The following is a 26873-nucleotide window of genomic DNA, read 5'->3' as shown; positions in this document are numbered from 1 at the left end:
TACATTTTGGCCGATAATCGATAATTCTTTAACATTGGAAGCCGATAACCGATATGTTGGCCGATAAACAGTATCTAAATATTAATATAAAATTCCCTAAGACTGCAACAAAAGGCAAAAAGTTGGACAACTGCTTCTATTTAAAAACATTCACCGCGGAAAACAAAGTAATCATTAGTTATTTTTTCCCCCTGAAAATCATGTACCAAGCCTACTTTACACTAGTTAACGATTCTTTAACCTTTTCTGGTATATTTAATAAACAAATTATAGATGTTCTTCCAGAAAAATGTTTTCAATAGCCACATGTCTAACAAGTCTCAAGACAGAAAGCCTTCAGACAGCAGTCTGATTCCTATAATTTACACATTTATAAATACTGTACCTACATCAACAATGTTTTGCTAATAACAGTGAGTGAATGATCATGACAGAAAGACAGTACTGTACTGTATTTTAACTGCGAGCAGCGTGCAAGTGAAGTAGTTTAACCAAAGTAAATGATTTAAGATTTAATATATCGGCATAAATTGTATTATCGGCTGATACCGATAACATTAATAATGACCATTTATCGGCCGATACTGATATGGCCGATAATTTATCGTCCATCCCTAAAACTAACTATTACATTAATACATAAATATTTTGCTGAAAGCATATGTGTCACAATTTGTTGTTAAATAATTTATTAAATAATTTATTCAACCTCGTCTCATTCCAAACCTGTATGACTCAATAAGATATTTTGAAAAACTTTGATAACCAAACAACATTGGCACCTAGTGACATAAGGACACATGTTAGTCAGCAAGGTTCAGCACAAGAAAGTATCTGTATATATATCCATGTTTTCCACAGAAGAAAGTCATAGGTTTTGAACGACATGAGGATGAATGAATGATGTTGCAATGCACTGTGGTGACTGGTGATGTAACTGTTGCTTTTATTTTTAATGTCTTTCAGATATTTCCATCAATCTGAATCATAGTGGACCAGTGATTGAGTCCCATCAATATAGGCTCCAATGTCACATTCCTAATGTGGTTCAGGCTACGAGTGTGAAATGGTACAAAAGGCAGAGTCTGGTCTATCAAGAAACCCTCAGTGGCAACAGCAAGACTCCTGAACTCACTATCGTGCCAAACAGAACAGATGATGGAGTCCAGTACAGGTGTGAAGCAGAGCTGAACGTAGGACTGAGATCATCAAAACACATCAGCATTCAAGTATTTTGTAAGTGAATTGATTGATCTTTATTTTCAACTCCTCTTTATTTTGGTGTCATGCTAATAGTTAACTAGACCAGAAACCATCATAAAATATTTTGGCCGTCTTTGATTTCAGTTAACAGAATTGTTTAATTGTTTTATTGTTCGTAAACTATATTAACATTGCCACTGAGTACACATACGAGTTTGACAGAAAGGGAGGAAAGGCCAGCGGGGTCAGACATTAATCCTCTCTACTTTTTAACTTTAAGGGTAGTCTAGTGCTTGGGAATTCAGTTTATCAATTATATTTTTATCATTTTATCATGTTTTGTGAGACAAACAGATGTAAACTTCCACGTTATACAAACTAAATAATGCATACATAAAAATTCCATTGAAAACCGGCGTTTGCTGATATGTCAATGCACGTTATTTAAGATGCATTAAAACTGTTGCATTTATTCTTGACATCTTTCAGATGTATCCATCACCACTGTAAATCACACTGGACCAGTGATTGAGTCCCATCAATATAGGCTCCAATGTCACATTCCTAATGTGGTTCAGGCTACGAGTGTAAAATGGTACAAAAAACAGAGTCTGGTCTATCAAGAAAGCCTTGACATCAACAAGACTCCTGAACTCACGATCGTGCCAAACAGAACAGATGACGGAGCCCAGTACAGATGTGAAGCAGAGCTGAACGCAGGACCATTTGTACCCCAGCGATTGAAACAACTGACCTCAGATCTTCTCAGCATCACAGTACATTGTAAGTTTATTGATTAATCTTAATTTTCATTTTTTGTCAGGGAGAACATACAGTACATGGTTTGATATCTGGTTTGATGCTAACATCATCAACAAACCTAGCATAACCCTGTGTGTTTCCAATATCTTTTCAAGTTAAACCAACCATCAATGGGACCAATCTGCCCACTAAAGTGCCTGTGTTTCGAGGCTATCCTTTGGTGCTTGTGTGTGAAGCAGAGGGTAACCCAAAACCAACGGTCAGCTGGAGCCAAACCAATCCTGCAGTTAATGGTGGAAATCTCACAATAACAGAGCTAATATCCCAGAATCCAGTCTGCACCGCAATCAATATCGTTGGCTCCACCAGCAGAAATATAACAGTGGTCCCAACAGGTAACCTTGTTTTTTGCCTGTTTTTGCATTGCCATAAACATCTTGGAATGGGGTCAGTGTGTTGGATTTGTTTATTCACTTGTTTTTACATTGTATGTTTTTAATTTTACATTTGGATTACAAATGATTTAATTTGTTTGCTTGCAACATGGTTAATGGTTTTTTATTTCTTTGGACACAGAGGACTATCTGCCTTTGATCGCAGGCCTTGTTGCTGTCACAGTGGCGATCATCTCAGTTATCTTTGTCTTCATCTTCTCCATATACTACAAAACAGCCAAGACGGGACATTACAGCCTGAAAGATGCCAAGCCCAGTCCACAAAATGGAAACATAGCACAGAATGGCAAAGACAACCCTCTCCACATGAAGAAACTCTCTCAGAGCGATATCCTTGCTTATCCTTGAGTCATCTCAAACTGAGACCATTTTGCAAGAGGAGATGGACCAAGGTTTTTTTTACACTGGAGGACTGTGGGCTACTGCTCAGTGGCTGGTTTCTTTTATGGAGTAATGTTCCAGTTACTTTACTTTCAGACCCATTTTCTTTTAAAATGGACATTACAGTGTTTCCAAAAAAACTTAAATGCTTCATGTATTTTTCGGTATCTTTCTCGACATCTGTTCTTGAGTCAATGTTTGCCAGAACAGATGTTTTATAGGAAATAACCTGTCCTTAAATCAGCTTTCATCAAGAATCTTTAATTGAGAACATTTATCAGCCATAAGGTGATTCTAGATTGAGTCATAAATGCCTTGTTCACTGAAATAAGGTAGTCGCACACTTTCAAGCGTTTATAGGTTTTTGTAAATTGCATAACAAAAGTATTCTTTTGTATTGAGTCTCAGGCACATTGGTCATTTTTAATATTTGTTTTGTGTGCTGAATTGAGTATTGATAAACACAGCTGAGGATGTTACATCAATAAATACATTGATAGTTGTCTTCCAGAAAAATTGTCACTTTAGAGGTTAGAAATATGCACAGACTGTGAAGACGTCAATGTTTGGAAATGAGGACTTGTGTGCCTAACCTGTGACATCATGTTTTGATGAATTTCTGTATGTCTGTAAAGAGAAGCTGTATGTAAAGTTAGTGTGCCAGTTTTATGGCTCAAGGACTGTATTGCTGTTAAAACTCATTGAATATCTATATTTTTACTGTATTGCATAATCTTACCAAATAACCAGATACAAATCAAACATCACATAATGTATAAATTAATTTGTTGGAAAAAAACAAATATTTAAAAAAAGCATACATTTGTTTAACAAAAAATAAAAAATAGTGTACTGATCAATTTTCTCATTCCTCAGGACCATTGAACAACTTCTGTTGATCTGAAAACCTGTTTTGTGTCAAAGAGAGTTAGATTATAATTTTCCATCCACTAATGGAAACCCCATAAGGGTTAAAGTGTGCTTGCATATGTTGGACTGGCAGCTATAGTGTTCGCTTCTATAGAAAGGTAGAACTGTTTTTGACTAGTTCCTGATAACCTGCACAGTAACCATACTCTGTTCTATACAAGGTAATGAATGTATACAAATATACAGTATCTGATTGGTTAAGGCACTGGCGTGCCTTTGAGGAAATAAAGTAAGTAAGATACATACATTGTACACTTGTGTCTGTATTTCTTGCTTCCTGGGGTCTCCAGGGGAATCTCTCACCATCAAACAGAACACAGCATCAAACAGAGAATAATCTTAACAGTTATGTGAAATACAACAAACAACTACACAACAATAGTACGTTAAACCACCTCACTTGTCTTCCTTGTTTTTCTTAGGTACTTTTTGCCTACGTATGATTATTTTTTACAATAAAACATTTATGTCTGGAAAAACGTATATGTAAAAGGTAAATATCACTAATCCCTTACAAAATAAAGGTAACTAACACACTAAAACACAAAAAGCATGATAACATAATAAATAATATTTTTAAGTTATAATAAACTCTTCATATGAAGTCCTGTATGATTCTCACAGGATAATGATTTCAGGATCATGAATTTGGTTTTAGTGAATTACAGACAAAATAAGCCTTTTCAGTTATAACTTTCTAGCTGAAAGAATGACACAACATCCCTCATTCAAGATGAATGACTGGGAGTTTTTTCCATTGCAAAATCAGTCATGTTCAAACATATTACACTGACGACTGAATGAGCTGTATGAGCTTTTACTGTAACGTCCCCTTTAATAATGCGTCAGTTTTAGCGTCAGATCCATTGGTCAGATTTGAAGTGAAAGAAATCTGAAACTTGAAAGACATAGCAGTAATAACGAAGAACAAATATAATCGACAACAATAAATAAATCAACAATCTACTTGCATCATTGTTTGTTTACCGTTTGCTTTATCTTTCTGCTCTTGCTTTGCTCAACCTACAAATAACGTTATCCTCCCATGTTTTGAACTGGAGCAGTACCATTCGAAAAACACTTTCCAGTTTGGGAATGGGTGCGGTTTTTTGTTTTGCGTGAGGAATCACACTTCTGAGGGGATTTGCGTGCATTTTTTTCACGCTGACCTTTTTATCTGCTCGTCCTTTGCCTGAACACATACAATATGCTTCTTGGTTTTTATGGGCTTGCTAATCTCTCGGCAGTTTTACTGTTAGCGAGTCTTACAGGTTGGTAACGTTATATCATACTTTCAAAACACGAGCGCAAACATTTCTGTTCTCTGAGTCAGATTTACTCAAGATTTTATGATTCCGAGCGCTCTTGCTGTTTTTGGACCCTATGTTGTTTAGCTACTTTCTTTTTCGTTTAGTGTTCAAATGTAGTGATATTTCATATGTTTATGAAATATGTTAGTTCACTATAAATATTGTAGACTCGCCACGCTTTGTAATGTAATCTAACTTATTTTTACGCTGAAATGATGGGAATGAAGTAAATTTGTTTTATACATAGTGACAAACTATGTATAACAAAACAAACGTCAAGTGGGTAAAACTGTATCAACAGATCGGTTTTGTGTAAACTTTAACAGCTGATAATTGGTTTGTTTCTGTGTCTGTCTGTCATGTAAATGATTGATTTATAGCCTACATTAGGTTAAAGGAATGGTCCACACCAAAGTAATAATGCTTTTATTATGAACTCGACCAAACGTATTTTGTTTTCTCCATGTAAAACAAAGAGACGAAAAAATGTCAGAAGATTCTTTGTCCAGCTCTTTTAATGACTACTTTAATACTTTATTATAGTGCCTTTAATAATGATTAAATAATGTGTCACATTAGGAACTTGACATACATGATCATTATAAACTATATGTTTGACATGATGATGGACGAGTAATGACACATTTTTTGTTTTGTTTAAAATATTGACATTGAAGCAATTTCTTACACTTCAATGTGTTTAACAGGTACACATGCTGAATGTCCTCTTGAGCTCAACCCACAGCGAGTTGTTGTGAGGTACGGCAGCAATGTTTCAGTGGACTGTAGCACTAATATCACACATAAAGGGATCGGGTGGGAAGCCAGTGAGGGACCAGTACCCACGAACAGAGACCAGAATCTGATCACCTGGAGAGTGTTGAACCTCAGACAATGGGACATAGAGCCAATGTGCTATATCAACTATGACAGGACACAATGTGAAAGAAATCTTCCAATCACTATTTACAGTAAGTTTCCTTGTCATTTTCATTGTCATTAATGGGATTTTTTCTCAGAATATAATATCTACATGATTTGTGGTTCAAATCTTGCTTCACAGAGACTCCAGAGAGCGTGTCCATCAACACAGCTGATCGCACAGGACCGATGAATGAATTCTCCACATATAAACTTCAGTGTGATGTTGTGAATGTGGCTCCTGTTCAGAATCTCACTGTGAAATGGTATAAAGGAGAGACTCTGATGCATAATGAGACCTTCATTTACTTCATCATGACTCCAGTGAATACAACATCTATACTTCAGATCATTGCAGACAGAAGTGATGATGGAGTTCAGTACAGATGTGAAGCAGAGCTGGAACTGGGAGCAGAAGGACCTCAACCTCCTCCAGCAGTGACATCAGAACCTCTTCAGCTCACAGTACATTGTAAGTCTTCTGTTTCTTTTCATATAAAAGGTTGCTTTTTTTTAGAAAGATTGAATGCATTGCATTTTAATTTGTAGACCCCTGTGGAGGGCATGTTGATGTAGTATTATTTTATGACATATGTATATGCATAAAATACACAGTTACATATTCACTGAGATAGGTTTACAATTACAAATCATTTGAGTAGTATAAATATGAGTAGGAACAGACTTTTTGTCTTTTATTACATTGCAATCCAATTCAAACACATGAATACACCTGTGAAAGTGAGGATGAGCATGAAAGTCCGTGAGACTGGTTTGTAATGCTTCAGACATGAGTGTTTCATTAAATATTTCTGCGTTAAAAGCAAAACGGTACCACTGGGGGTTTGTGTACCTCAGTTTGAGAGGTTCTGGGATAAATCTTTGCATTGTTTCCTATAAAAGACTAGACATTTTATGACAGAGTTTTGTGAAAAAACTTCTGTTAATGCATTTGGATCCACCCTCACATTATCTATATCATTTAACAGATGTTTATTGATATGTTGTTAACAGCTTCTAATAAAGTACCTGCTACAAACATGTTGCTTATGTGCTTAGAGGTTTTACTTCTGCCTTTCTCAGATCCACCACTACACAAGCTGTTCAATGACAATATCAGCACAAGTGGTGGAGAGGTCAGTCTGAATTGTACAACGGCAGCAAACCCGGCTGCTACCTACACCTGGTACTCAGAACATCTGAAAGAGACGAGAAGCTCATCAGTGCTCTCATCTTCTACATTGAGTCCAGGAAACTACACGTGCACTGCCAAAAACCTTCTAGGAATGTCCACTAAAATGTTCACCGTCAGAAGAACAGGTAAGTTGTGAAAATGTAACTCAATAATCTTTATCTTCAAGACACTGATTACTTGACTTGCACATACACTCTTAATAAAGGTGCTTCAAAAGGTTCTTCAATGCCATAGAAGAACCTTTTGGTTCTATAAAGAACCTTTAAAATCTGATATAAAAAGTAAGAAAGAGATGGTCTTTGTGGATGGTTCTTCTATGGCATTGCTGTGAAGAACCTTTTAAGCACTTTCATTTTTAAGGGTGCGTTCATATTTCTAGTTCGGTTCTTTTGGTTCTTTTGGTCCGGACCAAAAAAGAAAAAAAATGTAGTCCTGGTTCGCTTGGCGTTCAGACTGGCATTTTAACAGCGAACCTAAAGATATTGAACCTAACAGCTTACGTGTAAAGTCGCAACGTGATTGGACAGCTTTTATGATTTATATTTTAAAACGGAACTTACCGGACATCCAAAACTATGCTGTGTGCTGGTTATACTTACATGCTCATTGTATGCCTGGTCATATGAGGGTATTTTCAGCAAGCAGGTAACTTGCGAAGACCTCATGAAGTGTTTAAAGCTGTGAAAACGGCGCCAGGAATTCCTCCGTTACATGCGCAAGCACAGATCTAATAAACACTCCTTTTATATTACCAAATCACTTGATTTTCGGCTCGTATATTGTTATCACTTCCTGTTTTTGGCCAGATTTCGTTTGAAAGTGGACCGAGTCCCATCCTTTCAACGGTCTCGGTCTGCTTGTGTAGTGCGCACCAGGGAATGGGTGGCAGCGTTCCGCACTAACAGAGCAATCGCACCAGAGTTCGTTTTAATCGAACCAAACATGCCATATATGAACACACCCTAAGAGTGTAGACTTGACTAGAGAGTCGCAGGTTTGTCAGTTTACTTCTGTTTTGTTCTCACTTAAAGTGTAAAGGTTATTTTTCGTGTTTCACTTTTGCTTGCTCACCTGTTAAATCAGTATTTACATTCTAAAACATAAACAAGATAAATAAATAATAACTCAGGCTCACACCATTAATAACAAGATCACTACTTTTGTAAGGACTCGCTAGGGGGTAGAAGCAGAAATCTGTGAAATCACTGATCAGATTTTTTCTTTCATAGGTGGTCGCGGTACATTCTGGGCTATTCTTTTATCTGGCCTGGGGGCGCTTGTAATATTAATCGTGTCTTACACAATATACAAGTGTAAGACGGTTTCCCGGAGTTATGTCATTTAATTGACTTGGTGACCTCAGAGTGGTACGTTTTGAGCAGGGAGACCAATAATATGACTTGATATTAATAATGTATTATTATTGGCTTGATTTGAATGGCTTTAGAATCCCATCAGGGGTGATGCGGATGTGGACAGATGAGTTTTGTACTAACACTTTGCTTAAAGAAACCACTCGTCAATTAATTTACAGGGACATGATTGTACTCATTAAAAACATTACTGTGTTCATTAGATAGCTGCATGTTATTAAGCTTCTTAAAGGTACTGTGTGCTGTGTACATTCATCTGTGATGAAATGGACTGATGTCATATTCTTAAATGTCATGTTTGATTTGTGCATGTCATGTGTGATCTGAAAACCCATTTATTTTTCACAAATATTGGGACATTTTGTTGCATGTAAAATAACATTTGGTACTGTATAATATGTATTTGTGTTTACAAATTGATTATTGTTAAGTACATTTGCTTGTTTTCTGACTAATGAAAAGTTAGGAATACAGCTGTATACTACAGAGAATGGAGAAGAACTGAAACGGAATGAGGAAATGCAGATTTCCACAGACAAAGAGTGCACAGAATGTTAGTCGTACTAAGAAAAAAATAAGAGATGTAAAACGACTTACTGTTGGCATTAATGGACACTATTAAATACATGCTGCATCACGGTGTCTAGTGTTCATGCCAAACGACTACAGTATACTGTAAAATAGTCTGCAGACATAATGTATATAATCTTTTCAAATATGTAACAATTCAAAGCTCATTTTCATGCTTGACCGTTTCATTTTCAAACTGGACACAGTTGATAGTCATTTTTATCATTTAATTAAACTGAATTTAGTTTCCATCCTGTAATTGTTCAACTTCTTTTAATGGACATTGCACATGCACAGCAAACTTGATGAATAAAGCAGCTGCTTTTTTTTTAGGTCTGAATGTGTTTATGAAATGTTGCAAGGCACACAAGAAAAACGTTGCTTTAAATATAAAAAACATGCTGCTTTATTTTTTGTTGTGTTTTAGTACATTTGTGCTATTTTGTTCAAATGGAAACTGGCTTGGAATGCTTGACATTTAATTGTGTCTCAAATTGGGTGTGCAAACCTTGTATCATTTGTAGAACCTGTAAATGGATATCTTTCAGCAGTTGTTGTAACTATGAAGTGTCCAAAAGTAACAAGCACACACAAACTATGTATTGAACTGTGTTATTCACAGGTTTTATATACAGTATGTAATAATATAGCACCACGACAGCTGCCAGGCTATGTTCAGAATAACATACTGTCAATCAAACTACACATTGCAATATGCAATACTGTATGTACTGTACTGTGCGAAATGCAGTAGAGCACACTGTGCATACCACTGTATCCCACAATACAATGCACTTCACATTACCTTCTGGTTTCAGTGTGATAAATGAACTGAAAGCAATATCTGTCGGTTTCTCTTATTATTTAGTTGCACTGTCAAAACTGTAAAAAGACCTTCATTTTTATCCTTTTTATTGTACTGAACATGCAAAATAACCATATTTCTCCCATAGACTATGTCTTAGTGTTAAGTGTTTCTTTTAATGAACATGTACATTGTTTGAAAATAGTCAAACAAACAAATGCTGAGTAAAAAATACAAAGTTTAGGGTAAAGCTTTTATGTCCTCAATTTCTACCTAAACAAGAGGCTGGAGTTCTCACATGTTTATCAAGCTGTACTTTAGAGAAACAAATACTCTATTACTTCTTTTTGAAATGAAGTCTTGTTACTTATGTCTTTTGTGTGGGTTTATGTTTAACGCTGACCCGTGGGACTTCGGTGTGCCAAAAATGTCTCTGAGCTCACAGTGTTGGCATAGCAACTGTGTAACACTGAAGAGCAGTAATGCAGCTCGCCAAGACACAAATGAAACCTCTGTGTTTGAACACCACTCTATGGAAGAATACACATACACAAGTAAATGTTTACCTAATGAGATTAACCTGTTTAGTTTCATGCAAGGATTTAGTATGCAGTACTGAGTAACCAATGCATTAATATTTTATTCTGAACACAGCGAGTAAACAACGAGTTATACACATGCATAACTTGAAACAGTTGTGAACTGTCAGTTCCCAGGACAGGGACTTAAACATGAAACCACGTAGATGGGAAATGAGATTCAGATGTGAATACTCTGAAGACTGCAGGCAGAGCCATGTATCTGTAGACACTTTACAAACTCGCATGTAAGTTATGTAGCCTACACGTTGTTTTGGGGGTTTTCCAAAGTCTCTTTTTCTGTCTTTGTTTATTTAGTAATAGGTTTGCAAAATAATTCTTTATAAAACTAAATTATAAAAGTATTATTTATAAAACTGTCGAATTACAAATAAAAACGAAAAAGACAACATCAGCAGAAAGACGTACGTGTTTTTAAATACAAGAACATGTAAACTTTGCGACCCCTGCTGGTCGCGGAAGGAACTTCTCACTTGAAAACAGAAAAGCGCTACCAAGAAATGCGTCCAAAAGTCTTCAAGAGTCATAGTGTGTGTAAGGAAGAGACAGACATGTATTATAAATAATGGAGAAGACCGACCCGACCCCGATGAAAGTCATGGCGTGGTTAAAAAGGAGCCTGCACGTGCCCATTTGCACAAGTCACAATACAGTTTCTCAGTTTTAATTTTTGCATGGACAGCATTGGCGTTAAATGTTTTTACAGGTGACCACAAGAGGGCACTGTGCGCAAAATCATGTCTTTGAAACGCACACTAAATTCTGGAAGATGACTTGTTGGCACATAATGCAAAAGTCTCTTCTACAGCAAACGTTTCCAATCCAATTGCAAAATCAACTAAACAGAGTACTGACTAAACTGTACAAACTGTTGAAGACATTGTTACAAATCTAAACTTGTGAGTTTATGTTGGTTTCATTAAAAGTAGCCTACTAATATATCTCACTATTTGTAACATCCAGTAGACATTCACTTTCGACTGACCAGATGTACTGTGTTTATTGTACTGCGCATTATATTGAAAATGAATTTAATATAAAAAAAAGTAATTAGACCATTTCAAAATGATTTTCAGTTTTTCTGAATTTACTGTTTATAGGTATGTGTTTTTGTAAAATGGTCGTTTTTGTTTCATTCTGTGAACTACGAACAATATTTCTCCAAAATTTAAAATAAAAAGTATTGTTTCTATTTGCAGAAAACAAAAACCGGAGAAACAGGTCAAAATAACAGAAAAGATGCTCTGTAATTCTTCAGACGTCAAATACTGAAAAGAAAACATGTTTGCTTTTAAGAAATACAACAGTAATATGTGTACATACATTTAGGAAACGTTCAAAATGTATTTTTATGTGATAATCGGCTGTATTTTCAATGTGGCTGACAATGTGTGCTCAATTCAAGTTTAGTCAATATCTGCAACTGTCTGTATCAGTAACTGTCCATAGGTTGCTGTTTTGATCATTTGCTAAACAGACTTAACTCTGTGGCTCTGTAATTATTTACTACTGAATGAATGGATTTCAAGTTTAGGTAGAGTGTCCCTAATAAATGATACAGACGAAGAAATTAACAACAAAAACTTTGCAATATATACAATATTTATTTATAAACAGAACAAATAGGAAATGATAAACCATCACATAATCCACAAATATTGTGGCGGCAGTGTGAACACAGTCATACAGGGAGATGATCTGTGAGAAGAGAAACATGAGTAATACATTCCTGCTGGATACACTAAAAAAAGGAATTCATGATAAAACAAACATGTTTTCCGACCAGCTGACTCAGAACCATAGAACTCAATGACGTGAATGCCACATTTCAATTCATCTTCAGGCAACACAAACTATAAAAAGTCAATAATTACAAACCAGGTGGAAAACCCCTTATGATGTCTGTAGTAGATCTGTCCAGTAGCCCTTAAGTCAATGCAGTTTAGTATACAATGCAAAATAGTGTAAATGATTTACCATAAACTGACTGCTGAACATAAAATGATTCAGTAACACATTCTTTGGTCTGAGGTTGCATATGCTGCATAATTTCTCATCTCATCCATGTTTTGCAAAAATATAACTGTTAGTCTCTGATCTCTTGTATTTTAAGAAAAATAAGTGTATGCTGTTTCATCATCAGTGCTGCCATGAATCTCCCATCCTGCTTATTTCATCATCGCTCTCACACCGTTACAAATCCACTGCCCAAAACCATCAAGAGGACGACCATCCTCTTGTTCCTGTATGGTGTGATGGTTTCCCAAGCAGTCTTTATCTTTCTGCCTCCATGACCATGCTGACATGCTCATTGGAGGTTTGCTGAGTTACAGCTGCTGGCCACCCCGGCGATGCCGTCTGCGTTGGAAGCTGACCCGGAGTCCATCGTCCCTGGTGTCCAGGGGTTGCCGGGGGGCTCATAGCCCAGCTGACGTGAGGCGCCGGTGACGTTGCCATAGAAGCAATAGGACTACCGTTGCTGAAGCTCTCGGAGGCTTTAAGGCGGGAAAACATGGCTAGGGCCTCTGGGAAGTTGGGGGGCGTCGCCGGTGTGTTTGCTGGCGTGCACATCTGGAGATGAAAAATTCAAACTTAAACATTGGTGGGAATGATGCGATGCAGGGTTTCCCAAACACTCCCACAATCTAAATTAAATTAGTCAGACAAGACCGCCTTTCTCTGAACTCACACCATTGACTGAGCCAATGCCGAACAAACAGCATTGTTTTGGTTGAGAGCTATTGTGTACATTTTTTAAACATTTATAATTTCAACTTCAAAGTAGATTCTTAAACGCGGCATTGAGGAAGTAGGAGCGGATACAAAAATGCTTTGCTACATCTACTGAATAAACTTCATACATGATGCACTGACACTAATGTTGCCATAGCAACTTTTAGTCTCCCAGAGCAACAGAGATAAACAACACGTGTGACATCTTTTGATAATTCGTGCTCCTGATATAAACAAACTAGAATGTGGAAGATGCTGCGTTTGATCTCATATCTTATGCTGCCTTCAAGACACCTCGGGTTTGGGATATTTCCCACCACAAACCCCCCAGCTAGCACTTGAACGTCTGTAAGACGTCTACTAAAGATCTGGAGATCTGTATAACATCTGCCGTGTAAATTATCTGCTAAACATCTTAGAAAGAGCATGTTAATATCAATTCTTCTAAATCACAAACATCTTACAGATGTCTATTAGATGTGTATATGACATCTGACAGCAGACGTCTCTGAGACGTATTGCAGATGAGCAAACTATGTATTGCAGATGCAGACATCAAATAGACGTCTGCCAGACGGAGTGTGCTATCAGAGCTGAAAGTAACGTCTGGATTTAGTCTAATCAAAGTATTTAGTAACATGAAAACAATGTTACTAGTGATGTAGTAGCATTAAAACATTACAAGTATTTATCAACATTAAAAAAAAGTGCTGTTGCAGAAATTATTTCCAGGTTGAGGTGGGAAATATCCTAAATGCGAGGTGTCTTGAACACAGCATTAATATTTGCCATTTTATACAAATCAGATAAAAATCAGATAGTCCTCACTAGGCTTGGGCCGATTATACATTTTAAAGCTGTAATTGCAACACCATACCGCAATATTTTGGATTAAGGGCATCGTACATCAAAATCGTCCCATACCTAGTCCTCACACCCTCAAATTTTGACTACTTATGAATTTATATTGAGCACTTTATTTGACAGACACAGGTGGATAACTTCTGTTTATTACACTGCTCTCTTGAACAATATCAATGTCCATTAATGTACTAAATTGGTAAGTGGCTTATTCCTGAAGGTTATTAACAACTCAGTTTGGCAGATCATTCATTCAGAACAAATACCGTATTTGTACATCATGTCCTGCTCTTGCCTGTTAATGTGAACAGTAACCAAAATGTGATTTAATTCATAATCTATCCTGATAAGGACTCGCATTACAGTTTGTTATTTGTTAGTATTGCACAACACCGACATCTAGGTCAAAATAAACAGACACAGCGATAAGATTAATATTGCACATATGAGTCAAATATGGTGCTTTCCAAGGGTTAACTAAACTTGATGCTATGCATGTGACCGGTAGTGTTACTTTACTGCTACAACGTAATTTCTTCAACTTAAAAGAATAACTATGTAAACAAAATAATGTTTTTAGAATAAACATATTTCACTGTAAACAAACGAGGATTTCAGTTGGTAACAGTGTGTTTTGAATGTATCGCTCTTTATTGTTATACGGGTGCTGTAAACAGTTCAGTGTCACAAGCGTGTTTCTCGTTTTCCTGGAATTGCCCTCCCCCACAACTTTGGACACGTTTGCAAAAACTCATCTCCACGAGTCCAGTTTATTCGCATTTAACAAAACCAAACATGTTTTATTGTTAACGAGAGACCATAACCGTCTTACAATATAAGGTTTATAAAGAATTTTAAAGGACATTATCGTAAACCCTCGCATACCAGACTGTGTTTATTTTTGTCTGACTCGTGGTTTCAACATGGCGGAAGTCATCATAATAACATACATTGAAAATGATCAAGACAACAATCAAAACGTATAAGATTAAAAAAAAAAGAATGTATTACTATACACTTACCATCTGATGGCTGTAGGGTATATTAGCTTCTTGGAAAAAGGTACTGAGGGCAGTCTACAACATCATAAAACAGCTATCAGTTGTTTGTAATGATCAAATATGTAAGCAAATACATTTTGGAGGTCATAACTTATTTATCCTAGATCTTTATTTGATCGACATGTTTTATCCTTGTTAAAATGTACATGCTCCATGTAAGTTATAGAAACGTTGTTCTCTTGCGTTGAGCATGCCAAGCATGATTGTAAACTGCATAACATGCATAATAAAATAAATACAGTAGTAATTGTTGTTTTATCATTCCTCTTGTTTCATATCTGACTGTAGGTAGTTTAGTGTGTGTAACGTTGTCTAAAACATACCTCAAACTGCCAATGTGAAGCTTGTAGAAGTTGCTTTGCTTGATCTGCCGCACATCCGGCTGTGAGAACAAACTGATTTATCATAACCTGATGTCTTAGTTCGTCCATATTCCGTCGAAAAAGCTACGTGATTGTATGAGTCTTTCAAATACGGCACATTCAAACATCAGCTTCTTTCTTTTCTTTTGCTTAATGGCGGTTGGCCAAACATCAACTTGCCGATCGGAAACCAAATAATGTTGAGTGAAGCCGTTGTCCTGTGAGCGCCCCCTGTTGGACGACTGCAATGGATCAGGTTTCTGGGATTTGTAGGCAGGTTTGACATCCCACGGTCTATGAAAAAAATCATAGAATGGACTTTTATAAAGCCTTGGACGTCTCTCTACAGGCTTCTGTATTTATTGTGTCTTTGAAAGACGTGTTGTGTGTTGTTGGATTACACTAATGCCTATTCTTCTTATTACTGTAACTTATTTGTGTTATATATTTATATTTATTTAATTTTACTTACTTATATTTGAATTATACATCAGTGTTGTGTATCTATTCTATGCATTTGTTTTGGGAAGTTGGTCACTAAATAAAAAATATGTACTGAAACGAGGCGTTTGTGGAGCTTTTACATCCGGCTCAACCATTGGCAAACGCTTGACGATCTTCTGATTGGTTAAGAACATGTCCATCTCAGCCAATCACGTACCGATATGCTCCAATCCTTTAGGGGTCGCCTCGTAACAGCGATCTGTGTTTTTCTTTTCACATTCACAAAGAACTGTTATTATTTTCATTTCGAAAAAAACGCCGAATGATTGCTAACAGGGTGGTGTACACTTTATCCTGCCGATTATAAATGACTTTTGTGTACTGATGTGATTGTTCGCATCTTGTCTAATTCGTTTGTGACGGACGAAGTAACTGCTGCTTGCTAGGTAGCTAGCTAGTCAGGTAGGCAGCGATCGAGCTAAACATCTCACACTACGAGTGGATGAGTACTATGTGGTCTGACTTAAAATATAAGAATGTCGATAAAACAAACGTCATGTTAATGTGAAGTTGCTGGACTTAGCGAGTTAGCAAACTTGAACAGCCGCTGGTCGTGTTCCTGTCGCTTGCTGTCATTAACTGGCTAGTTTATTGGGATCGGGTCTGATTTTGAGAAAATGGGTTCAATTCTTAGTCGAAGGATTGCAGGTGTTGAGGATATCGACATCCAGGCTAATTCTGCTTATAGATATCCTCCCAAATCAGGTAAGATATTTATAATAATTTGTTATTTGATTTTCCCTCTTGATGGTTTATGTAAAAGCAGTGTCTTTAATTTCACAGGCTTAAGTTGACGTCCAGAAACATGACACTAAACTGTAAACCACAACATACACATAATAAAATGAACGAGTTACAGACAGCAAATTACATTGAAATGTTTAGGCAACGTCTATTTCAAGTCTTTTTCACGTATTGTAGAGTATCAGTAATGACATATTTAAGTTTCTAAATGTTTGATAAGTCATAAGAAACATGGGGGTTGATGTATGTAAGGGTTCACTGAGGAATGGTTGGTTAATCGAGGTTTTCTCTCCCAAGGAAATTATTTTGCTGGCCACTTTTTCATGGGTGGAGAGAAGTTTGACACCCCTCATCCAGAGGGATATCTTTTCGGGGAAAACATGGATCTCAACTTTCTTGGCAACCGTCCTGTGCAGGTATTTACAGGAACACTAATGTTTCCTTTCTTTGTCTGTATATTCTTTTGTTGGCTTTGTTTTGCTTAATAGTGTTTCTTTTCATCTGTACCTGCTGTAGTTTCCCTATGTTACTCCAGCCCCCCATGAGCCAGTCAAAACATTGAGAAGTCTGGTCAATATCAGAAAAGACTCATTACGATTAGTCAGGTACTAAAATGCACAGCAAAAAAAAAAAAAAAACACTAGATAACTTTCAGTTTAGTTGTTGTAATGTTCAATCACCTTTGTTTCATTGATTTTATGCTTCATTTATTGATTGACCTTTTTGTTTTAAAATTGTGTGGTTTATAGATATAAAGAGGATGCTGATTCTCCTACTGATGAAGGAGTAAAACCAAGGGCCTTGTATGGAGTAGAGTTCACATTCGATTCAGATGCTCGAGTGGCCATAACAATCTACTGTCAGGCTTTTGAGGAGTTCTTGAATGGCATGGCAATGTAAGGACTCATGCATACAGTGAATGACCAGAATTCAGTTTGTATATATATATATATATATATATATATACAGGTGCTGGTCATATAATTAGAATATCATCAAAAAGTTGATTTATTTCACTGATTCCATTCAAAAAGTGAAACTTGTATATTATATTCATTCATTACACACAGACTGATATATTTCAAATGTTTATTTCTTTTAATTTGATGATTATAACTGACAACTAATGAAAATCCCAAATTCAGTATCTCAGAAAATTAGAATATTACTTAAGACCAATACAAAGAAAGGATTTTTAGAAATCTTGGCCAACTGAAAAGTATGAACATGAAAAGTATGAGCATGTACAGCACTCAATACTTAGTTGGGGCTCCTTTTGCCTGAATTACTGCAGCAATGCGGCGTGGCATGGAGTGGATCAGTCTGTGGCACTGCTCAGGTGTTATGAGAGCCCAGGTTGCTCTGATAGTGGCCTTCAGCTCTTCTGCATTGTTGGGTCTGGCATATCGCATCTTCCTCTTCACAATACCCCATAGATTTTCTATGGGGTTAAGGTCAGGCGAGTTTGCTGGCCAATTAAGAACAGGGTTACCATGGTCCTTAAACCAGGTACTGGTAGCTTTGGCACTGTGTGCAGGTGCCAAGTCCTGTTGGAAAATGAAATCTGCATCTCCATAAAGTTGGTCAGCAGCAGGAAGCATGAAGTGCTCTAAAACTTCCTGGTATACGGCTGCGTTGACCTTGGACCTCAGAAAACACAGTGGACCAACACCAGCAGATGACATGGCACCCCAAACCATCACTGACTGTGGAAACTTTACACTGGACCTCAAGCAACGTGGATTCTGTGCCTCTCCTCTCTTCCTCCAGACTCTGGGACCCTGATTTCCAAAGGAAATGCAAAATTTACTTTCATCAGAGAACATAACTTTGGACCACTCAGCAGCAGTCCAGTCCTTTTTGTCTTTAGCCCAGGCGAGACGCTTCTGATGCTTCCTGCTGCTGACCAACTTTATGGAGATGCAGATTTCATTTTCCAACAGGACTTGGCACCTGCACACAGTGCCAAAGCTACCAGTACCTGGTTTAAGGACCATGGTATCCCTGTTCTTAATTGGCCAGCAAACTCGCCTGACCTTAACCCCATAGAAAATCTATGGGGTATTGTGAAGAGGAAGATGCGATATGCCAGACCCAACAATGCAGAAGAGCTGAAGGCCACTATCAGAGCAACCTGGGCTCTCATAACACCTGAGCAGTGCCACAGACTGATCCACTCCATGCCACGCCGCATTGCTGCAGTAATTCAGGCAAAAGGAGCCCCAACTAAGTATTGCGTGCTGTACATGCTCATACTTTTCATGTTCATACTTCTCAGTTGGCCAAGATTTCTAAAAATCCTTTCTTTGTATTGGTCTTAAGTAATATTCTAATTTTCTGAGATACTGAATTTAGGATTTTCATTAGTTATCAGTTATAATCATCAAATTAAAAGAAATAAACATTTGAAATATATCAGTCTGTGTGTAATGAATGAATATAATATACAAGGTTCACTTTTTGAATGGAATTAGTGAAATAAATCAACTTATTGATGATATTCTAATTATATGACCAGCACCTGTATATATACACACACTGCCCATCCAAAAAAAAGTCACCACCTGGATTTAACCAAGCAAATAGGTAAGAGCCTCCCATTGGATTGGAGGTCTAGGTTCAGCATCAATACAAGATCTCGGCGAAAAAAAGAGTGCAACTCTGGATGGGAATAAATTAGGGATGCACCGATACCAAGCTCATGTACTCGTACTCGTAATGACACGCCGATACCAATGACCGATACCCCACGTGACATACATAGAGCCCTATGATTTCCGCAATGCGGAAAACGCAGACAGAATCGAGGAGTCCAGTCATAAAAACAGAATTTGCTGTACAACACGGAATCTGGCAAATGTATTATTTCCTAACAAGAAATTAGCGCTGAACCGCTAACGTAACAGCTAACGAAATATTTAGATACTGTTTAAATATGTATTCTGCTTGTTTTGCGTGAATGTGTGTGAAAGAGTGGTGCGGTTGCGTGTACTGAACCTGAACGCATTGTGCTTGTGGAGCTTTCAGCGCCAGCGGTTCACTGCACGAGGACACGAACACATAACAAACACCATTTGCGGCGATCCGTCAAAATAAAAGTCCGGTTAACTTAAACAAACGCTCTTTGCGGCGTCCCGTCAAAATAAAAGTCCGGTTGACTTGAACAAGTTATTATACACTCACATTTTACCACACCACCCCCCTTAAATTTTTTATCATTCGACCGCAGAGTATATTGTTTACTGAAGTAAATGTGCTAGTAAAATTGTGCTACTTATCATAAAAAATTGAACTTAATTTAAAAATAGTACTTAAATTTAAGTGGACCTAAAAACAAAAGAAAAACAAATGTACCAGTAAGATACTGGTTTATTAACATTATTGTACATTATACAGGCATCGGTTATAGGTATCGGTATTGGCGAGTACCAGAAAAAAAGTATCGGTACTCGTACTCGGTCTTTAAAAAATGGTATCGGTGCATCCCTAGAATAAATGTTGTGACATTACTGAAGCTTATCGAAACGATGCGAAAAAAGGTGGTCCAACAAAAATTTTTGTTTTTGGACGGGCAGTGTATGTACATATATATTATTTTAAATACGTTTTTGTAATATGTAAATATTGTGCAGTTTGTATACTAACAGTAAATATTTCTTATTAAGATACAGCCCTAAAAGCCCTGTACTGGTCTCTGAGACTGTATATTACAAAAGAGGAGTTAGCCAGCAGTTTACTCTACCATCCTTCAAGATTGATTTCTCTGAGTGGAAGGAAGAAGACGTGAGTACCATTGATCTGGTTTAGTGCTGTCACTCTCCTCTCATGGTGAAATCCCTGCGGACTTCTAATAGACTGTATTTACCTCTTGCATTAATAGTTTAGCATGTCGAGGCAACTTCATATAAAGTGTGACAAATTAATATGACCCGCTTAGGTGCATGGTGAATAATTTCATGAGGCTTGTTTTTGTGTTCGTAGTTGAACTTTGAACTGGACAGAGGCGTCTTTCCTATGGTGATTCAGGCTGTAGTTGATGAAGGAGACGGTATGTTTTTATGACGTCAGTTTAAACTAATACAGCTTTTATGCACAGAAATGAACATGAATACTGTCACACATCTATTTCATAAATATGCTATATTATACCCATTGTTAGAGATAAGACTTCTGTCAGGGGTGATGCATATAAGTACACATCATTGGCAAAGCATGCAAACACCACTTGTTGTTCAATCTGTCTGACTGAATGTTGCTGTTATAACAGTCATCTTGTAGTTTTGGCTTCAGTGTAGAATGTGGTTTTATGTAAATGAGCTTTTTTGATGGTCGAGTTTGTAATGGCTTCTAATCATCACTTCCTGATAGTTGTTTGTTTACCATTAGAGGAAATATTTATCGTGGTAAACCATAAACCAGTTTTCTGTTACACAGCTCAATGCAAGCCTGCTGTTGCACATGAAAATATGTGTGAAACAAACCCAAAACATCACCCTGACTAGACGTGACGCGTCAAATACTTTTCTGTCCTTAGTTATAAAGCAAAATGATTGTAACGATGAATGTTGTGACGTAACCCCAGTGTTAAATGATGTTTTTTAGATTGTTTGGGTCATGCGCATGTACTGCTGGCAGCGTTTGAAAGAGTGAGTTGAATTTGATTTTGAAATATATAGGAAGTGCTCAACACACAGCTAAAATGAATGAAGTGCTTGTAGACACTATGTTGACCCTTTGTGGTTCTGATGTCATGTTTTGATTTCCAGCATGTTGATGGCAGCTTCTCAGTGAAGCCTTTGAAACAGAAACAAATAGTAAGATTTACACCCTGACTCATTTTCAGCACTGCGCTACATGAATTATAAAGAAAGTAGATTTATGAAAGAAAGATGGTGATTTTTGTTCCTAAACGTTTGCATTTGCATTAAAGGTGGATCGTGTTAGTTACTTATTGCAGGAGATTTATGGGATTGAGAACAAGAACAATCAAGAGACAAAGGTAAAGAAGATGATTCTGTTTTTCTTTGACTTTGGGTTGGGGGAATACGACTCGTGATGCCAGCCAGGTTAATTCTATATCACAATATTTGTTTTTCTCCAGAAAATTCTCTAGTAAATGAATCAGTGCTGCCGTGTACACCTGTATCACTAAGTCTGATTCAAAATTTTCTCAACAGCCGTCTGATGATGAGAACAGTGACAACAGCAATGAGTGTGTGGTGTGTCTGTCGGATCTACGGGACACCCTGATTTTGCCTTGCAGGCACTTGTGTCTGTGTAACTCCTGCGCTGACACTCTACGCTACCAGGCCAACAACTGCCCCATCTGTCGCTTACGTACGTAACAGCTGTTTTTAGTCCCACGCTTGCGTCACCTATGAGACTTAAATAGCAAAATCAGACTTTTTTTGTCTGTATCCAGCGTTTAGGGCGCTTCTTCAGATCCGAGCTGTGAGAAGGAAACCCGGAACGCTTTCTCCCGTTTCCTTCAGCCCAGTTCTGGCTCAGAGCATGGACCATGATGAGCATTCAGTACGTCACATTTCCATCTATTGTGAAACAAGGCATTTTTGTTGAACTGTATAAATTCACCCTGCTTTTTTTCCAGAGTTCCGATTCTGTTCCTCCTGGCTTTGAGCCCATCTCCCTCCTGGAGGCTCTGAACGGGCTCGGCGCCGTGTCCCCCGGCATCCCGTCCGCCCCCCTGTACGACGAGATCAACTTCTCTGGGAGTCTGAGCGGAGAAAGCAGACAGCTCAGTTCACCCGAGCACTCTGGAGACAGCGGAGGACAGAAGAGTAAAGTCAGCAAGTCACCGGATAGGTAAATCTCACTAAGTATATTGCACAGCAGAGGACAGTGCCCCCTAGGTGATCAAGCGGTATTGCAGGCACACTATCAATTGTTGTTCGATCTCATTCTGATTTTTGAGTAAAAGAATTAAGTTGAACAAAATACATTCCTTAAAACATACAAATATATTAGGCTGGACTTTAATAATGCGGATTTTTTAAAGCTTAATGCGTACACTATAACAAAATAGCATTATGTTATTATAAAATATAATAATAGCTGACTTGCATACAGTGACGTGCGTTCCTGCATAAATCTGACAGCAAGTCACAGCCGGAGATCACAAGCTTGTTGTTTCCATCTCTCAGAACATTGACTCTACAACAGCCTGTCAGTATCTCAGGAAGCGTGCTTGTATTGAGTCATACTTCAGCTTCCTGTTTTGACAGTCTCTCATCTGACTGCAGCACTCTGCGCTCTCCTTCGTCTCCCATTCAAGAGGAGGATGAAGAGAAACTGTCCGAGATGTCTGACGCACAGGCTCACATGCTGCTCTCCAGTAGCCCCGCCCCCACTGAGGTCAGCATCTCCGCCTGTGTATCACACTGTCTGCCTCACGGATTTGTGTGTTTCTCATGTTCTTCACTCATTTTCTCAGGGTACTGCAGAGGATGATGCTCCTGACTCTCTGTCTCCTGAAGACGGTGAGTATTAGATGCCAAAGACAAACAACAAACGATGCTAATATACTGTACACTCATGGCGTGCTGTTGAAGTACAAACACAACGTTGATTCATTTTTTCATGAATTATTAAAATATTGATGTTGATATTTTGTGCGCCTGGAGCCTGTGTTGTACAGTACACTCTGTTTTATTCTTGTTTGTGAATCCGTACAGGGGATGGACTGAATCTGGACGAAGAAGCCATGAATGACTGTAGCAGCGAGCACAGCAGCTTTACCAAAACTGAAAGTGATCCTCCCGAAGATCTGTCCCTCCAGGGTGAGCATGTCACACTGACACCCACCTGCCGTCTGTGCATGGTTTCACTGTTGTTTACAAAGGTGCCGCTGTCTTCAATGTGCTTTCACTTTTTGAACAACACTGCTCATTCTCTCTCTCTGGCCAGTTTCTATTCTGGTGCAGTTAACATGTGTGTTTCTGACAAACGCTCTGTTTCTGGCTCTGAGAAATTGAGCTTCTCTAACCTGTGTGCCATTTATTCCTCAACTTCCTTCCCCTGGCTTCCTGTTTTCTCTCATGGTCTTGCTCTGGGCAGCTCTAGGTCCTGATTCCTGCTCTATTGGTTTGGAAGAGTAACTGGTATGTAGGCATCTGTGTCCTTCTCTCTCTGCTTTTCTCGTTTGTTGCCATGCAGACCTGTGCGGCAGATATTAAAGCTGTTACGTCCCATTGTGATTATACACCACTGTTACACTATATAGAAATTCAGCCCAAACTCTTTACACTATTTATGTAGGATAATCCATCGACATTGCTGGCAACTGTAAAGAAACCTATACATCCAAAAATATACATTCTACTACGTACATTCTGTTTGGTGGATTTATTGTGGTATACATGGCAGGATGTTTGGAAAATCTCCTTTTTTTTTGCATATTTCCGCAATACCAGTCAGCCCTGCCAGATCTGATTTACAAATGTATAAATATCATTTGTATTGGGTTGGTTAGATTCTGACATTTTAAACACAATATTTCTAGCTTATTTTAAACTGCAGTATGTGTCGTGTCCTCAGGATTGTCAGGTTCATCAGAAAGTCTGAGCACTCAGAGCACCTGCTGCTCCAGTCAGCCGCTTCTGGGGGCTTCAAGCCATTTGCACATGGAGGATGAAGAACTGGATGTTTAACCACGCAAGCCCAACCGCTTCCAAGCATCTGAAATCCGTTTAACATGAGTGACTTTAAACATCGTCTATTCTAATTCTTTCGTCATTTTGCTTATTTTAACATGTGACTTGGGCATATGAGTTTTGTTTTCTGATGGTCTATTATATGTCATAGACTTGTTTGTGATATTAGGGCTTTGTCTCATCAGATTGAGACGAAGTCAAATAACAAAATGATGACTTTTTCATTTTTGGGGGAACTGTTGAAGTGTGAGGTGGTTTGTAGCAGGTCTGATTCCTGTTCTTTTATATTTTTATGTTTTAAAGGAGGTTGAGAGTGAAGCAGCTATGATATCTTGGCATATAAAAATGTAATGCTGAGCTGTAATATAGAGCTTTGACCGTGCATTATAATAACATGAAGTGATGTATAACCAGTTAAGGTTCAAAGACAAAGCACATTTAAATATGTTTCTCATCATTTCAAGGATATCTGTCAAATTGAGATTAAGCGTAAATGGTGATTCAACAAATAATCGTGTGATAAATGATTTAGTGAATAATACAGAAATAATCTTAATGCGTTAAAATGTTTTGTAACAAGTGTCTCTAATTTTTTGTGTGCTAACTGAAGATAAACAGGCAGAAATGCAACTCAATATATATTCATTATTTAAAATGTAATATTATTAGTGATCACTCAGATACTGTAGGTTGACTTCTTGTCAGTTTTATGACCAAATATTGTGTGGGCGGTCTAACAGCGCTTTAAATGTGCTCCTCAAAGTCCTGAAAAGCCATGGTGAGCATTTTTGCGTGTATATGTATTGTAATTTGAACTGAATTTGAATGTTTTCGTCATGTATTCATTCAGGTATTATTTAATAACAGTATGGTATTGTGAATATTTTAAAGATCAGATGAGGTCTCTGCATCTGAGAAGGCAAAGATAGGCTCAATGGTGCCCACTGCTGGTTAAAGAGTCACAAGATGCATGAAATGTCATTGTTCTCTGGAAACATGCCGATATGCAGTGTCTTGTAGCATAATGCTTAGAGGTTTATGTGCCTTTAAAGAACAAAGCAAGTGATGCTACAGCTTTTGCTCATAGCTGTGCTTTTCATTGGCTGTTAATCGTTAAATCTGTGAACTGAAGCCTTGACAACACATTTGATGTGAGTCTAATGTTTTATTTGTAATTTACATTTTAAAGAGTACATACTTTTCATTTGACACTAGGTAGCTTAACTCTGTTGTTTTTATTGAATATTGATGCTAATAAACTTTGTAATGTTATTTGAGATGATCTTAGTAACACATTGAATTCAATACTTTATCTCTGTTAACATGAAGTTGCTCTGTAAATGTATTGTAAAAGGGCCGAGTACTATTATTACTGGTGGTGTATTCATTGCTTAACAAAGGTCTGAATAACAAAACGTACGATTTGTCACAGCTATGAAGCATATTTCATATGTCAGAAAATGTTTCATTTTTATATTTAGCTCTTCATGAAAAGTAAAATGCTTTACTTTTTTCAAAGTTTAGGCTATTTTTGTACAGCGTGTGTGTAGTTAATGTTATTTTGGAACAGCTTATGATGTATCTTACATGCTCAGTTTATTTACACTTAATTTCTATTGTAATTTACCTTAAATTTTGGCTTATTCTTTGAAAGGTTGGTGGAACACCCCCCCCCCCAAATATAACAAATTAACCAAGAGTTAAAACAACCCATAAGTATATAATAAGTGCTGATAATTATCAAACAAAGCATTGCATTATAAAAGCATAATCTCTTTTCAGGACTTATCATCCTTAGATAAATCGAAAATAAAAAATGTAGGCCTACTGTTTAAAAGTTTAGGGTCAATTGAGTAAGATATTTCTCCTGGTTTTACAAATCTTTTGATCTGAAGGCTTATACTTAAATGTCTAAAATTAGTTTTGTTGACAAAAATATAGTTGTTGAAACGTTAAAGTTTATTTAATTGAAAAACTAAAATGCTATTTAATACAAACATTTCTATGACTTGGACTGAAAAATGAAAGTAGCTAATAAAAGCCCAGCACAGATTGGAACTCCCTCAAAATGGTTTAAAGAGCATGCCAGGGTGAGACCTCAAGACATTTGCTGATAAATTCTAAGCAAAGAGTGAACTATTTGATTTTAGATTTCTTAGTCACAACATCTTCTGTATTAAAACTAGGGCTGTGAAACGATTAATCGCAATTAATCTCATCCAGAATAAAAGTCTGTGTTTACATAATGTATGTCTGTGCACTGTGCAGTATAATTTAGTATTAATAAACACATACATGTACACAAGCATATATATATATTTAGAACATATTTACATGTATTTGTTTATATTTGCAATTTAAATGTTTATTAATATGAATATTTTATTTTTTCTGAAATAAATGTGTGTTTTTATAAATACAAAATTAATATGCA

General features: G+C 37.2%; 4 protein-coding genes across 8 annotated transcripts; 3 read left to right on the top strand and 1 right to left on the bottom strand.

The window, feature by feature from the left end:
* The first annotated feature begins 911 nt into the window (after positions 1-911).
* Positions 912-3972, top strand: LOC130561297 (hemicentin-2-like). The gene is made up of 5 exons (XM_057345519.1): positions 912-921; positions 967-1236; positions 1693-1986; positions 2121-2360; positions 2542-3972. The coding sequence occupies exons 1-5, from the start codon at positions 912-914 to the stop codon at positions 2766-2768; spliced, it is 1041 nt and encodes a 346-aa protein (XP_057201502.1). The 3' UTR covers positions 2769-3972.
* Positions 3973-4612: 640 nt separating this feature from the next.
* LOC130562177 (intercellular adhesion molecule 1-like) lies at positions 4613-9164 on the top strand. Its single transcript, XM_057347054.1, has 5 exons — positions 4613-5002; positions 5749-6012; positions 6105-6434; positions 7046-7282; positions 8387-9164. Exons 1-5 carry the CDS (start codon positions 4939-4941, stop codon positions 8500-8502), a joined length of 1011 nt encoding a protein of 336 aa, XP_057203037.1. The 5' UTR covers positions 4613-4938; the 3' UTR covers positions 8503-9164.
* Positions 9165-12095: 2931 nt separating this feature from the next.
* ubald1b (UBA-like domain containing 1b) lies at positions 12096-15739 on the bottom strand. Its single transcript, XM_057346044.1, has 3 exons — positions 15483-15739; positions 15121-15174; positions 12096-13075 (listed from the first exon to the last, which is right to left on the bottom strand). The coding sequence occupies exons 1-3, from the start codon at positions 15588-15590 to the stop codon at positions 12779-12781; spliced, it is 459 nt and encodes a 152-aa protein (XP_057202027.1). The 5' UTR covers positions 15591-15739; the 3' UTR covers positions 12096-12778.
* A 455-nt stretch (positions 15740-16194) lies between these two features.
* mgrn1b (mahogunin, ring finger 1b) lies at positions 16195-25719 on the top strand. 5 transcript variants are annotated; one of them, XM_057346563.1, is made up of 17 exons: positions 16195-16730; positions 17067-17185; positions 17286-17374; positions 17519-17665; positions 20435-20552; positions 20751-20817; positions 21372-21415; positions 21536-21583; positions 21700-21768; positions 21947-22106; positions 22192-22301; positions 22378-22592; positions 23030-23141; positions 23221-23266; positions 23462-23566; positions 23844-23887; positions 24324-24438. In XM_057346563.1, exons 1-16 carry the CDS (start codon positions 16643-16645, stop codon positions 23882-23884), a joined length of 1578 nt encoding a protein of 525 aa, XP_057202546.1. In that variant the 5' UTR covers positions 16195-16642; the 3' UTR covers positions 23885-23887; positions 24324-24438. The 5 variants fall into 5 exon arrangements, with proteins under 5 accessions (XP_057202546.1, XP_057202543.1, XP_057202545.1 ...); XM_057346560.1 differs by having other exon boundaries at positions 22931-23141; XM_057346562.1 differs by lacking the exon at positions 23844-23887 and having other exon boundaries at positions 24324-25719.
* The last annotated feature ends 1154 nt before the right edge of the window (positions 25720-26873 follow it).

This window comes from Triplophysa rosa, linkage group LG11, assembly GCF_024868665.1.
Source record: "Triplophysa rosa linkage group LG11, Trosa_1v2, whole genome shotgun sequence".
NCBI lineage: Eukaryota > Metazoa > Chordata > Actinopteri > Cypriniformes > Nemacheilidae > Triplophysa > Triplophysa rosa.
The sequence above is the reverse complement of the archived record's forward strand: the minus strand, read 5'-3'. Positions and strand labels throughout refer to the sequence as shown.